This window comes from Scyliorhinus canicula, chromosome 1 (genome assembly GCF_902713615.1).
Source record: "Scyliorhinus canicula chromosome 1, sScyCan1.1, whole genome shotgun sequence".
Taxonomy (NCBI): Eukaryota; Metazoa; Chordata; class Chondrichthyes; order Carcharhiniformes; family Scyliorhinidae; genus Scyliorhinus; species Scyliorhinus canicula.
Window position 1 is genome coordinate 49,769,576 of NC_052146.1, and position 15,906 is coordinate 49,785,481.

Consider the following 15,906-nt stretch of genomic DNA (forward strand, 5'->3'; position numbering starts at 1 on the left):
CTCGCTCTACGCAGATGACCTGCTCTTGTATATTGCATACCCGCTAGAGGCATGAGGGGAAGGGTGAAGTTATGCAGATCCTAGGGGAATTTGGTAATTTCTCGGGGTATAAATTGAACATGGGGAAAAGCGAGATGTTCGCGATACAGGCGAGAGGGCAGAAGAGACTGGGAGAACTGCCATTTAGAATGGTAGGAAGGAGCTTCTGATATCTGGGAATCCACGTGGCACGAGAATGGGAAGCACTGCACCAGTTAATCCCTTGGCTCATAGAACAAATGAAAGAGGACTTTAAGAGATGGAACATGCTCCCACTATCACTGGCGGGGAGGGTACAGACTGTGAAACTGACGGTTCTCCCCAGATTTCTGTTTGTCTTTCAGTGCCTCCTCATCTTCATCGTCAGGTGGTGGTGGCGGCTCTGAGAATCCGGGGGCAGTGGAGGAGATATAAGAGAGTGGAGGTAGCATTGGTTTGGACCCCGATTTATTATAACCATTGGTTTGTACCGGGTAGACTGCATGATGGGTTTCCGGAGATGGCAAAGGGCAGGAATTAGGAGGATGGGGGATCTATTTATGGACGGGAGCAACCCCAGCTTAAAAACCTTGGAGGATAAATTTGAATTGCCAGCAGGGAATGGATTTAGGTATCTGCAGGTACGAGACTTCTTGAGGCAGGTTCCGGCCTTCCTGCTGCTGCCGCCACAGGGGTTACAGGACAGAGAGGTCTCCAGTCCATGGGTGGGAGAGGGGAAGGTATCAGATATCTTGCAGGAACTTCTGGAATCGGAGGAGAGATTCCAAGAGGGAGAGATCGAGGCGGGTCTGTGGGTGGATGCCCCAAGTAGTTAATATATCCTCATCATGTGCTAGGCTTAGCCTGATACAGTTCAAGTTAGTCCACTGGGCACACATAGACGGTGGCCCGGATGAGGAAGTATTTTGGGGTAGAGGACAGATGTGCGAAGTGCACAGGAAGCCCAGCAAATCATGTCCACATGTTTTGGGCATGCCCAAAGCTTAGAGGGTTTTGGCAGGTTTTCGCTAAGGCAATGTCCACGGTACTCAAAACTAGGATGGTGCCGAGTCCAGAAGTGGCGATCTTTGGAGTGTCGGAAGAGCCGGGAGTCCAGGGATCAAAAGAGGCCGATGTCTTAGCCTTTGCCTCCCTGGTAGCCCGGAGACGGATCTTATTAATGTGGAGGGACTCGAAGCCCCCGAGTGCAGAGGCCTGGGTTAGTGACATGGCTGGGTTTCTCTGTCTTGAGAAAATAAAGTTTGCCTTAAGAGGGTCAATGTTAGGGTTCACCCGGGAGGTGGCAGCCGTTCGTAAACTTCCTCAGGGAAAATTAAAATGTCAGGAGAAGCAGAATGTCAAAGGGGGGTGGGGGGCAGACTGTTGTTTTATAGTTGGGGTGTGTGAAGATTGTGACGGGGGTGGAAATGTTTATTGATTTTGATTTGATTTATTATTGTCACATGTATTCGTATACAGTGAAAAGTATTGTTTCTTGCATGCTGTACAAATAAAGCATACCATACATAAGGAAGGAAGAAGAGACTGCAGAATATAATGTTACAGTTATAGCAAGGTGGAGAGAGAAGATCAACTTAATATGAGGTAGGTCCATTCAAAAGTCTGATGGCAGTAGGGAAGAAGCTGTTCTTAAGTCAGTTGGTACGTGATCTCAAACTTCGGTATCTCTTTCCTGATGGAAGGAGGTGGAAGGGCGTATGTCCAGGGTGCATGGGGTCCTTAATTATGCTGGCTGCCTTTCTGAGGCAGTGGGAATTAAAGAGTCAATGGATGGGAGGCTGGTTTGCGTGATGGACTGGGCTACATTTATGACATTTTGTAGTTTCCTGCGGTCTTGGGTAAAAGAAGATCTATACCAAGCTGTGATACAACCAGAAAAAATGCTTTCTATGGTGCATCTGTAGAAGTTGGTGAGGGTCGTAGCTGACATGCCAAATTTCCTTAGTCTTCTGAGAAAGTAGAGTCGTCGGTGGGCTTTCTTAACTATAGTGTCGGCATGGGGGGACCAGGACAGGCTGTTGGTGATCTGTACACCTAAAAACTTGAAGCTCTCGACCCTTTCTACTTCGTTCCCATTGATGCAGACAGGAGCATGTTCTCCACTACGCTTCCTGAAGTCGATGATAATCTCCTTTGTTTTGTTGACATTGACATAATTGTACCATGTTTATATCACTGTTATTGTCATCATAAAAATTGCAAATACCCAAATGAAAATATTTTTAAAAAGCAAATGTAGAATGAGATATTAGGGGGTGGGGGGGCGGATTTCCAAGTCACTCACCAAACAGAAAGATGATGCATTAAATAACGCGTAGCATCTTGGATAAAACTGCTGACACTGTTTTGAACTATGGAAGTATCCATAACCGTAAGTATCCATATACTTTAAAATCCTCTTTCGGATATAGATTCCAAGTAGAAAAAATAGGGCCTTCTATGTTTCTAAAACAGTTTGGCAAAGTGGGTTTTGAACTTTTCACATCAAATGCAAAAAAGCATTCTTAGCCCTTCCAGCTAAACTTTGCCATAACTAAGGTAATAATTAGTTGAATCCTCCTATGTCTGGAAATCATTAGCTAACTCCTCCCTGTCGATCTACGCCCAGAAAATGTGGCTTAGATGGGCAAATGTTATGTGACATGGTGTAGTACCAAGCCAAACAAATCAAGGTGGTCCCAGGTTTAAAATTTGGTCTGTCTTGAGTTAGCTGCTCTCACCAGAGTAGCAATTGGAAAATAATTAACTGCAACATCCAAAAGTAAAGTGGACTTTTTCTTATCGCAATCATCACCAATACCCACTGTTACAGCATATTAAACGAGGACAGAAATCAAGCTAGGCAATGATACTCTCCATTTTCAATAACTATATAACCGTTCATCCTGAAATTATCAAATAAAACTAACCTCAATGTTATCTTCATCAGATTCTTGACCAGCAGGGAGCTCTGCTTCCATTGGGTTTGGCATGTTCCTGGAGGCAGCTGCTCGCTTTTCTTCCTTCAACCGTTGAAACTTGTTTATAACCAATTTCTGCTTATTTCGTGTCACTCTCATAATCTCACTTGCAACGGTTTTACTTGTAGAATTGACTTCAAAAATGGTCTGTATAATTGAGAATGAAACTATAATTCTTGGTTTAAAAGCACTTTTTTTTTTTTAAAAACAAGGTATTTTATTCCAAACACATGTAACAACAGCAAAACATAAAATACACAGCACATTAAATCACAGTCCAGTTTGTACAATCTTTCCCCTTTTATCCCCTCCCCAGCACAACGAACAACTCAAGTAGCGTCATGAACAACCCCCACCGCAACTCGAAGCCCTCCTCTGATGCCCTCAACTCAAACTTAATTTTCTCCAACCTGAGGATGAGTCCTCCAGCCAGGCTATCATCCTTTGACACAACCGATCTCCATCCTTCACCGGGCAATTAGAGGGGCGAAGGCCACAACATCGGTCTCCCCCTCCAGAAGCTCTGGCACACGGACCCCCAAAAACCACCATCATAAAGGTCTGGTTTGACCTCCACCCCCACTGTATTAGATAGTGTCCCAAACACTGGGCGGTATTCTCCCCCGGCTCCAAAAATCGCGGAGGCCGTCGTGAACTCGGGCGAGGTTCACGACGGCCTCGGGGCCCGCTCCTCGCACCTAATTCACCCCCACCCGGGGGGGCTAGGAGCGGGCCCCCGTCGTTCCCGGCCGCGACCTTGGCCGCCGGAAATGACGTCCGAACGGCGTTTCACGGATGTCATCTGGGCATGCGCAGGAACCCGCGCATGACATCAGCGCGCAGACGACGCGAATGCTGTCTTTCTCCACCGCCACCCGGCAAGACGTGGCGGCTTGATCTTGCTGGGCGGTGGAGGGGAAAGAGTGCGTCCGTTTTGAACGCAGACCCGACGATCGGTGGGCACCGATTGCGGGCCTGTCCCCTCCGGAGCACAGTCGCGGTGCTCCCGTCCCAATCGGGCCCCTGGATGCCCCAAACGGGCATCGGTCGCCCATTTCACAAATGCAGCAACCAGGTGTGGTTGCTGCCGCGGTGAAACGGGCGTGAAGGGCCGGCCACTCGGCCTCGGAGAATTGGCGTTCGCCGTGAAAAACGGCGAGCGGCGATTTTTCCGAGGGGGGGGGGGGCGTAAAAAATGTCGTGGGGAGCGGAGAATTCCGCCCACTACCTCTTGTATCTCTCCAGCGTCTCGCATCCCCAGAACACATGCGTATGATTCGCCGGCCCCCACCCCACTTCTCGCACCCATCGGCCATCCCCTGGATGAATGCACTCCTCGCCCGAGTCACGTGTACCTGGTGCACCATCTTGAACTGATTCAAGCTCATCTTCGCACAGGAGGTTGAGTTCACTTGCCGCATCACCTTGCGCCACAGCCCCCAACTTATTTCCCTTCCCAAATGCTCCTCCCATTTACTCTCAATCCTCACCACCTGCACCCACCCTGCTCCATCAAACACCCGTATATATCTCCATTCCTGCCCTACCAGCTAATAATAATAATAACAATCTTTATTGTCACAAGTAGGCTTACATTAACACCGCAATGAAGTTACTGTGAATAGCCCCTATCGCCTGTTCGGGTACATGGAGGGAGAATTCAAAAAGTCCAAATTACCTAACAGCAAGTCTTTCAGGACTTGTGGGAGGAAACTGGAGCACCCGGAGGAAAGCCACGCAAACACAGGGAGAATGTGCAACTCATCCGGGAGCAGCAGTTTCTTCAAGTGTGTACTCTAGAAGCTTGGGGAATGTCCTCAACACTTTCCATGCAAAGTCACGCACCTGCACATACCTAAACTCACTGCCCTTCGGCAGCTAAAACCTCTCCCGCAGCTTGTCCAGTTCTGCAACCTCCTTTCCGAGAACCAGTCCCTAACAGCTCCAGCCCCGCCTCCCTCCATTTCCCATTCATCTCCCCTGGTCTGAACCTGTGGTGCCCACCCAGTGGAGTTAGCACCAACATTTTGTCAAACTTAAAAATGCCTCCTCAACGGGTACCACACCCAAACTGTCGATTGTGCTACCAGGTTCCCCATATACTTCCCTGGAGCTAACGGAAGCGACGCCGTCACTATGGGCCCCAGACTGAAACCCTTACAGGACTCCGCTTCCATCCTAGCCCACGCGCTCAATCCCCTGCCCTTCATCTTCTCCACATTCGCTGGCAAATAATAATACAGCAGGTTCAGGCGCCAAACTCCCTTTCTGTCTCTGCCTCTGCAACAGAGCCCTCGTAACCCTTCCCCGCCCATATGAACTCCACCTCCAGCCTCCGGAAGAAGGCCTTGGGGAAAGAGATTGGGAGGGTCTGAAAGACAAACAGGAACATTGGCAGTACATTTATCTACATCAATAGCACCCTCCCTGGCACCGTCAAGTACAAAGTGTCCCACCGCATAAAATCCCCATTAACCTCCTCCACTAACTCTGCCAAATTCCACCTGTGCATCGTGGCCCACTCACACATAACCAGGATCACCAAATACCTAAACCTCTCTCTAGCTATCTTAAACATAGCCCCCAAATTGGCCTCCCACCTGCCACATTCACAGGAAACAACCTGCTCTTCCCAACATTCAAACTTATATCTGGAAAAGGTCCCTAACCTTCCCAACAGTCCCATGATCCTGCCCATACTCTCTAGCGTGACCGACACAAAAAACTGTTGTCTATGGTGCTCCCCCCCCCCCCCATCACACTCCCTCGCCGTGCAACAGATCCCTTAAGGGCCATCGCCAAAGGTTCAATCACCAATGTAAATAGCAGCAACAGCGGGCACCCCTGCCTCATCGCGCTGTGCATTCCAAAACCTGGTAAACGCATCTCGTTTGTGCGCGCGCTTGCCACTGGGGACACATACAACAGATGCACCCACGTCACAAACCTCGGTTCAAACCTTTCCAGAAGCTTAAACAAGTTCCTCCACTCCACCCGAACAAAGGCCTTCTCCACATCCATTGAAACAATAACTTCCAGTGCCTGCCCCCCTAATGGAATCATAACTACATTTAACAGCCTCCTTGTAGTACTAGAGAGCTGCTTACCCTTTACAAAACATTCAGAAACCACCCCTGGCACACACCCCTCCACCCTCCTGGCCAGCACCTTGCCAATACTTTCACTTATATATTTAATAACGAGATAGGCCTGAACAACCCACACTCCAGCGGATCATTCCCCTTCTTTGGAATCAGTGTAATCGATGCCTGTGTCAATGTCTCTGGCAACTCCCCCCTCTCCACCGCCTCACTAAACATCCCCAACAAGTGATGTGCGAACTTTGTCGCAAACATCTTGTAAAATTCCACCGGAAAGCCATCCAGCCCTGGGGCCTTCCCCACCTGCATTCCCCTGATATGGTCTATCACTTCCCTCAGCCCCAGAGGCCCCTCCAACGCTTGCCTCTTTGTTTCCTCTCTGGGAACTCCAACTCATCCAAAATCCGTCCTATATCCCCCTCTCCTCCACCCGGTCCAGCCTTGTACACCTTCTCATAATACCCCCTGAACACCTTGGGGATCCTCCCCAGTCTCTGCCCGCACCCGTAGAATTTCCTTAGATGCTGCCTGCGCCGCAGCTGGTGGGCTATGCAGCTCACCTTCTCGCCTCTATGCCCCCCTCGCCCCGAGTAGCTGCCCCACCACTTTGCCAGTCATCAACCTATCAAACTGTCCCTGTAACCTCTTCTCCTCCAACAACCAGAGTCTAACCTCCACCCCGGCCTCTTCACCTGCCCAGAGCTAAGCCTCACCGCCAGGCAATGTGTTGCATCACAATTCCCACTCCTCCACCCCCACCATTCCCACCAGCACCACCCGACTCATTGCAAATAAATCAATTCTAGAGTACATCTTCTACATATGCGAGAAGGAGTACTCCCTTCCCTCCGGGTTCCTGAACCTCCATGGATCGACCATCCCAATATGCTCCATAAATCGTCCCAACTCCTTCGCCATCCTCAACCTTCCCCAATCGACTTGGGGCTCGGCCTCCCTAACTTCGGCTCCATTACACAATTGAAATCTCCACCCATAATCAGTTGGTGCGTATCCAAGTCTGGGATCGCTCCCAATAACCCCATCACAGACCCAACATCGTCCCAGTTAGGTGCATATACGTTAACTATAACCACCGGCAGCCCCTCCAGCTCCCCACTGACCATCACATACCTTTCCCCAGGTCTCTCACATCCCTGACCCCCACAAACTCCATTGTTCATTAAAATAGCCACCCCCCCCATAACTTTGAATCAAACCCCGAGTGAATAACTTGCCCCACCCATCCCTTCCTCAACCTAACCCGATCCTTCATCTGAAGAAGTGTCTCCTGTTTTAAAGAACTCTCTTGAAATGGATTAAAAATACTAACACACAGAAGTATTTACTTACAGATTTTGCTTTATAGTTTTTGATACTGTTAATAATTTTGAGCCTTTGAAATTCCGTATCTTCTATGCTAATTCCTTAAAAGAAGAAAACAAACAAGCTTCCAGTTTTAATCGATCAAAATATCATCTACCTAAAATCACCGTCATTGGCAACATTAAAAAAAAAGAAAATGTTACAGCACCGTCCTCCAGGCAGGTGTTGGTTGTGGGCAAGATCTCAACCACTGAATACATGATGCAAATATGAAATGGCATTTGTTTAGTAGGGAAACTCAAATAATTTTATTTTGCATGAGTTGATGTCCAGGGATATAAGCCCCAAAAACTGGTTGTAATTCTGCTGCTTTTTTGTAATAATAGTCTGAAACTTCTTGTACAAATTTTTTTTTTTTTTTAAAAAGGTTACAAATTTACAAAGAACAAGTAGTTTGTGACTATAGTTACCATTATCACCACAAATATGGCCACCATCTCCACAAAGTGACTAGCCAGCATTTAAAATCTTAAATATGTTTAACTTACCAAATAACGGATGAACCGCCAGTGTTGAAAAATCCATATCTCTAACTCTTTTTACCGATTCTGGAGAAGGATTGGGCCTTGACTTCAGGTACTGTGTGTAAGCATTCTCAGACACTCTTTTCAGATTCTGAAGGTCTAGTGAAGCATTATGATCTGCTATAAGTAGTGATTCCTCATCATCTATCGTATTCTGGGGTACCCTGCCATATAATCCATTTGTATCTGAATATGCAAAAGAGAGATTTAGAAATTCAGTCTATGGCAGAATGAGACACAGTGCACATCATTAGTTCACGGGAACATCTCCTGCAAAGTTAGTTAACTTCATAACAGTCCCTTCCCTCCAATTATTGATTATCTAACAATGTCTTGCCACAATCAGTAATCGAGAAACTAGATGTACATTTTACAATGCAAGCACAAATAAAATGGACAATATGTTTTTCCCTCAGTTGCTGATCGCAATAAGGCGGTATAAATAACATCTAGAAGACTAGATTTTAAACTACACAATCTGGTGGACTCATTGGAGCATGAAATAAAATGCATTCTGCTTTATTAAAAATAAACAAAACAAACTACACTGGATACCCAAAATGCATATTTACCATCAGAATTCTCATCTTGGCGTACAAATTTGTGCGGTCGTCCAAGAAATAGATGTAAATCATAAACATATGGAATTTCATCCAGGGCTACCAATGAGTAAGCGGTACCACTTCTGCCAGCTCTGGCTACTCGACCTGATACACAATTAACAATTTTACATGTCCACTGCTATTTCATAAACAACATTTATTATGATCTTAAAATATGTTGCAATAAATATAAACTTTAGTAGTCAATCTAACTTACAAAAATCTATATATTTAAAAGCTCGAGTATTTATCAGTAAATATTGACACTGCAATATATTTTCAAAGCTGAATCCTTTAAAATGAGAAACCTCAAGTTCGAACTACAACTTAACGAGCATGTACAGATTATAAATGCTCCTCTTCCACCACATTTATACATGTTGTATTGATTTTGAGCCCAAATGTATCTGTAAATGTAGCCTGCATTGTTTATGGTATATTGATGCAAAGTATGTATTTAAGATATTGGCCGGGATTCTCCCCTACCTGGAGGGACAGAGGGTCCCGGCGTGATGGAGTGGCGTGAACCACTCTGGCGTCGGGCCGCCCCAAAGGTGCGGAGACTTCTGCACCTTTAGGGGCCAAGTCCTCACATTGAAGGGCTAGGCCCGCGCCGGAGTGGTTGCTGCTCCGCTGGCTGGCGTGAACGGCCTTTGGCACCACACCAGCTGGGGCCGAAAGGACTTCGCCGGCCGGCGAAAGTCCGCGCATGTGCAGGAGCGTCAGCGGCTGCTGACTTCATCCCCGCGCATGCGCAGGGGAGGGGGTCTCTTCCGTCTCCGCCATGGTGAAAATCATGGCGGAGGCGGAAGAAAAAGAGTGCCCCCATGGCACAGGCCCGCACGCCGATCGGTGGGCCCTGATCGCGGGCCTGGTCACCGTGGGGGCACCCCAAGACCCTGGTGCCCGCCCGCGCCGCCTGCTCCCGCCGGTAAGGTAGGTGGTTTAATCCACATCGGTGGGAGAGGCTTGTCAGCACGGGTCTTCGGCCCATCGCGGGCCGGAGAATCGCCATGAGGGGCCCGCCGACCGGCGCGGCATGATTCCCGCCCCTGCTGAATCTCGGGTGGCAGAGAATTCGGGACACGGCGGGGGCGGGGTTGACGCCGGCCCCGGGCGATTCTCCGACCCGCCGGCAGCAGGGGGGGGTCGGAAAATCCCGCCCATTCACACTATTGTTTCAGTTACTTCAATTTAAAATAAAAGCTATTTAGTGCAAATACTTGTTGTAACTCGCAGGACACAATCACAACTGAAAAGATCATAAAGTTAAAGAAAATTTGTACAGTCTCACATAAGACGACTTGATATTCCATAAAGTCCAAGATAAAAATCAAAGATAAAATGGATTTAAATCAGAAAATATGACATAATATTCTTAAATGTCCAATGTTATTTTTGATTATTGTGAGGCAAACTACATATTAATGTGAACCAACATCTGAAGGGTTCAGCACAGTTTATGAAAAAGAACAGGAAGAGAACAGCTCATCCCACATGGTGGTTCTAATTTGCAGGGTGTAACTAAATCACACACCAACTGAGCCCTCCATCCGTACCAACAACACTTCAAGTCAATTATCTCAGGTTTGGAAATCTTAGATAACTTGCTTACCAACTCTATGCAAGAAAAGCTTGGCTTTGGAAGGAAAGTTGTAGTTTATGACATTGTCTAACATGGGAATATCTATACCACGGGCTGCAATGTCAGTGACGATCATCACCATACACTTTCTGTGGACAAATTTCCCAATGTTGATTTTTCTTGCTGTTTGGTCTAGGGCACTGTAGCTGTGTGAACATTCAATACCTTGACTGGTGATCAGCTGGTGGAAACAAAAGTTCAAACACAATGTTTCCTACAAAAACAAAACTTTTACATGATGGAAATAAGCGATTAGAGACAAGCGATTAGCGAAGTATAATCAGGGTATTTTTTTTAGATGTATAAAGCATAGTCTTTGTCATCAAAATGTTCTATGATGGATTTGTTAGGAAAGCAATTGTTGGCGGGTGAAAGTACTCTTTCCCATCTTATAATAAGCACACTAATGCGGCTGAAGTTACTGATATTTTGACACTTCTACATTAATATTTGCATTCAGAAAAACTATAGCATAATCTAGGTGCAAGGTCCCAATAAGACATCCAATCACACTGAAACCAAGTGATGAGAATGACATAGAATCTTTACAGTGCAGGAGGCCATTTGGCTTATCGAGTCCGCACTGACTCTTTGAAAGAGCACTCCACCTAGGCCCAACCCCCGCCCTACCTTCATAACCCTACCTAGAGGCAATTTAGCAAATCCAATCCACCTAACCTTCACATCTTTGGACTGTGGAAGGAAGCCGAGCACCCAGAGGAAGAATATACAAACTCCACACAGCCACTTGAGGTCGGAATCGATCCTAGGTTTCTGGTGCTGTGAGGCAGCAGTGCTAAACACTGTGCCACCAGGAAATCCAGTAAGTAATTATCTAGGAGGCCACCTCACAGCACTTGGAGCTGTGCTAGCCATTCCAACATCAACATAAAAATTTTTTTTTGCAATCCAGTAAATTTATATGCTTAGTATGGACTTTTTTAAAGCTATGATGAAAAAGCTATGATGTGAGTTGTAGCCAGAGGTTTTACAGACTTAACCCTGGTCTTGTCAGAAACCCATCACACTTTAGTACACCTGCCTCAGGCATGTACAAGACTGACATATAACCAATCAATTGCAAATTCAGGTTTTTCCAGTGACGAGCATAAACACAAAATATTATTTACCCTCTGATGCCAGGTTCAATTTTATAGGCTACTATGGGTGCAGATTTAATATAATAAAAAATTTGTGTGTTGTCAGAACAAATCTAAGAAAATGTATTACTACTGGTACCAATGTATCGAAGATCAAACAATGAGTAATTGCACCCTTAAGTACAAAACATTTTAAGTCACAGAAAGGTATAGAATATTAATTGTATCCTTTACATTATCCAAGTCATAATTCCCCAACTCAGATCTATTCAGGTAGTGCACCGAGAAAAGGAGAATATTTTTTCTTATTGTCCCAAAGTTGACCTATCAGAAAAATTGTTCAATTTGATATTTAACATGGCTTTAGTATTCAAAGAGTCTGCTTAAAAGGCCATATACAGGCAAATTAAGTTGAATGGGGATCCTTGAGAAATGCAGAGATGGCTTTTGTTCTTTGGACTAAGACTTGCTATTTGGTTTGAACAACTTTGTACACCTTCACATTCGCAACAAACCTCCTTTAAGTATTCCACATGATGCTTGGTAGCAGCAAAAATGACAGTCTGTTCTTGAGGTTTTATGATATTTCTCAACAAATGAAGCAAAACAGCTGCCTTGTCATCAGCCCGCACGTGAAAAAATGCCAACTGTAAAAAAAAACAAATAAGTTAGCATAAATGCGCGTATTAACTGCCTATTATACTTTTTTAAAAATCAAGCCCTAGCCATTAAAACAGAGTTAAATTTCATAATTATTCACATAATTTGAAGCTCGCTGAACAATTTAATTATACCCATTTAGTTACATTTTAATTACCCATTATCTCCCATAACTAACTGAATTCTCACCAGCTCAAATTTCATATACATCTGAACAGATTTAATCTACAATAGTATGGATCTTGATTAATAAGGGGATCAGGGGTTATGGGGAGAAGGCAGGAGAACGGGGATGAGAAAACATCAGCCATAGCTCATCAGCCATGAGCTACGGGGAGAATGCTGGTAGGTGGAGTTGAAATGCCCATCAGCCATGATTGAATGGCGGAGTGGACTCGATGGGCCGAATGGCCTTACTTCCACTCCTATGTCTTATGGTCTTATGATTGAATAGCAGAGCAGACTTGATGGGCCAAGTGGCCTAATTCGGCTCCTAAGGCTTATGGTCCATCTTTCCACAACAATCTCTCAATCTAAACATTTTGTATTTAGAAGACACTTAATTCATTTGAAAAGCTTATGAACAAGTACGTTGGAAGGAGGAGTAGGCCTTTTGGACGCTCGAACCTGCCCCACTATTTGATAAGATCATGGCTTATCTGACTGTGGCCTCAACTCTACTTTCCTGTCTACTCCCTGTAACATTTGACTCTCTTGTCAATCAAGAATCTAACTCAACCTTAAAAATATTCAAAGAAAATGCCTCCACTGCTCCAAGGAAAAGAATTCCACAGATTGACAACCCTCAAGAGGAAAATAAAATATTTCATCTTCATCTTAAATGGGGACCCCTTATTTTGAAATTGTGCCTCCTTGTTCTGGTCCCTCCAACAAGGGGAAACATCATCTCATCCTGTCAAATCCCCTCAGGATGGGGCAGCACGGTGGCACAGTGGGTTAGCCCTTTTGCCTCACGGCATCGAGGTCCCAGGTCCGATCCCAGCTCTGGGTCACTGTCCGTGTGGAGTTTGCACATTCTCCCTGTGTTTCCGTGGGTTTCGCCCCCACAACCCAAATATGTGCAAGCTAGGTGGATTGGCCAGGCTAAATTGCCCCTTAATTGGAAAAAATGAATTGGGTACTCTAAATTTATAATTAAAATAAAATCCCCTCAGGGTCATACATGTTCCAATAAGATCACCTCTCATTCTTCTAACCTCCAATGGATACAGACCCAACGTGTCCAATCCTTCCTCACAAGATAACACTTTCATTCCAGGAATCAGTGGAAAGAACCTTCTCTGAATTGCTTCCAATGCAATTATATCCTTTCTTCAGGAAACCAAGCCTGGATATAGTGCTCATTATATATTCACACCAATGTGTAAATCCTACAAAACTTTCCTACTTTCACCAAAAAAGTCTGGCAGTATTTGCAGGGTGACAAAAGAGCTAATGTTGAGTCCTTTGTCATAGCTGGATCATCTGGACTCGAAACGTTAGCACTTTTCTCTCCTTAGATGCTGCTAGATCTGCGGCAATTTTCCAGCATTTTCTTCTTGGTTTCAGATTCCAGCTTCCGCAGTAATTTGCTGTTTTCCTACTTTCACATTCTATTCCTCTTGAAATACCATTTGCCTTCATAATCACTTGCTGTATCTGTATACTAACTTTTTTTGATTCATGTATCTGGGCACTCGGATCCCGTTACACCGCAGAATTCTGGGATTACTATTTCTGTTCTTTCTGTCAAAGTGGATAAGTTCACACTTTCCTATATTATACACAATCTGACCCTTAACCTATCTATAGCTGGTCACCAACTCCTTATATTATCTTTGATTGCAAATTGTTACAATTGTTAAGAATGACCATTTCATCATTGATGTTTTATAGAAACAGGTAATGACAATAGATCTAGCTTTTGGACAAATGACTGTTGCATTATGGAAATACCTACTGTCCATAATATAAAGATACAGCTCCATACAAGCTTAAAAATGCAATACCCTGGACTTCCGGTGACAGCATGTAGGAGATCGCGTGTTGGAGGACTCCTGCTCGAGGCTCGAGTTTTTAGAATTTAATGCCCGGTCCCAGGGGCAATTTTGTGTTAAATAAATGCAGGAAAACATAAGGATGAAAGATGTCCAAAACCCAAAAGAAAGCTGCTGTGAAGAAGGTTCGTCGTTGAGTGGAAGGGTCGACCCGGCAACTGGAAGGATGGCGGAGCCTGGGCCGCTGGGTGGGGCCGCACTGTTCACGGCAGAAAAGATGACTATGGTGATGGCTGTGGAACTTGAAAAACAGTTTTCAAAGCACATGGAGATGATGAGGAATGAGGTGACGGCAGCACTAAGGTGCTGGTGCAAGAGGGGATTGCCCTGGTGAAGGCGGCAGTGTCGAGGACATCGGCTAAGGTGCGGGAGCAGGGTGAGAAACTGAAGGGAGTTGAAGAGACCTTGTCACAATACAGTGATCAACTCACCTTGATGGGTGAGGAGCTGCAGAGGGTGGGAGGCCAACAAGGGTCAGCGAACCAAAGTGGAGGACCTGGAAAACAGATCCAGGCGGCAAAATCGGAAGATCGTGGACCTGCCCGAAGGGGTGGAGGGCTCCAAGGCCAAAGGAGTATTTTGCCAAGGTGTTAGCAGAGCTGTTGGGAAAGTAGGAAGATCCCTCTCAGTACGAACTGGGCTCATAGGGAGTGGAGGCCTAAACCAAAGGCGAATGAGCCACCAAGAGCAGCGATTATTTGTTTCCGTAGGTACCACATGAAGGAGAAGGTCCTGAGTTGGGCAAAGCAGAAGCGGGAGGTGCAGTGGGCTGGAGCTGGTATACGTATAAATACCAGGACTTTGCTGTGGAGTTGGCGAGGAGGCAGGCGGCCTTTGGCAGAGTGAAGACGGCACTGTATAACAGCAGTGTGTGGTTCGGCACAGAGTACCCAGCTAAATTGAGGGTGACCCACAACTCCAAAGACTTTTATTTCGAGATGGTGGAAGCGGTGGAGGAGTTTGTGAAGGCAGAAGTGAGAAATGGGAATAAGGATTGGACTTGGACTGAGGGTAGGGCAGTTGGAGGAGTGTATGTAGCTCTATTTTTCACTGCATATTTTACATGTGCTAAATGAGTTGAAGTTGTTCGTTTAGACAAGGTAAGAGTTGGGATTTTCTTTTGCAATGATGGTTCTTTGGGGTTTGTGTGTTTACACTGGGGTTGTGTGTTGAAGGGGATTCCTTTGTTATTCTGGGACCGGGCAGAGGGGAGGGCATTGGAGGGGAATCAGGCCTGGGCAAGGAATTCCACACTGTGTAACTCAACCTGGCCGGTGAACAGGAGTGTGGTGGTGGAGGGGCTGCGGCCATCAGAGCCTGGTAAAACAGGTTTCGATGAGCTTCGGGACCGATACTGGGCGAGGTGTTTTCGAGAGGAAGCGGATGGGAGGATTCTGGGAGGGGCTCAGTGGTAACAATGGGGCAAGGCGGGCCAAGCCCAGTGGGCAGAGCCTGGAGTTGAGGGTGGTGGACAGGAGTGATGGGGAGGGGGAGGGAGGAGAAGAGAGGCCTGGTTAAGATAGTTAAGTGGAATGTGAGGGGTCTGTTGGAGGGAGGTTTTCAGGGTCATATCACAGGTAGTGCTTGTGAACCTGGAACCAGGGCCCTTAGAAGCCTTTCTTAATTGATGAGGGAAGGGCTGTAGATGTCATACAGTAGTCCCCCTTTATAACGGGGGTGTTGGGGTCCAAGACAGCCACTCGCGTTGTATCCGAGCCGCGGATATCCATGATGGGGGTTTTAAATTTATTTAAAAATCTATGCTAGCGCTTCCCATTGTGAGTCTACGGGGGGCGGGGGGGGGAGAGGTCAGACCCCCGTAGACTCACAATGGG

The 15,906-nt window shown here is 46.1% G+C and overlaps 1 protein-coding gene across 1 annotated transcript in view; it reads right to left on the reverse strand.

Annotated features, from left to right (window-relative positions):
* The window catches only part of ddx54 (DEAD (Asp-Glu-Ala-Asp) box polypeptide 54), a 67,338-nt gene that overhangs the window by 17,683 nt on the left and 33,749 nt on the right, over positions 1-15,906 (reverse strand). The window contains exons 10-15 of the mRNA XM_038790468.1: positions 11,870-12,001; positions 10,225-10,435; positions 8,580-8,714; positions 7,972-8,193; positions 7,451-7,524; positions 2,949-3,146 (exon numbers count right to left, since the gene is read on the reverse strand). Coding sequence (XP_038646396.1) covers positions 2,949-3,146; positions 7,451-7,524; positions 7,972-8,193; positions 8,580-8,714; positions 10,225-10,435; positions 11,870-12,001 — 972 coding nt within the window. The remainder of the gene's footprint in view (positions 1-2,948; positions 3,147-7,450; positions 7,525-7,971; positions 8,194-8,579; positions 8,715-10,224; positions 10,436-11,869; positions 12,002-15,906) is intronic.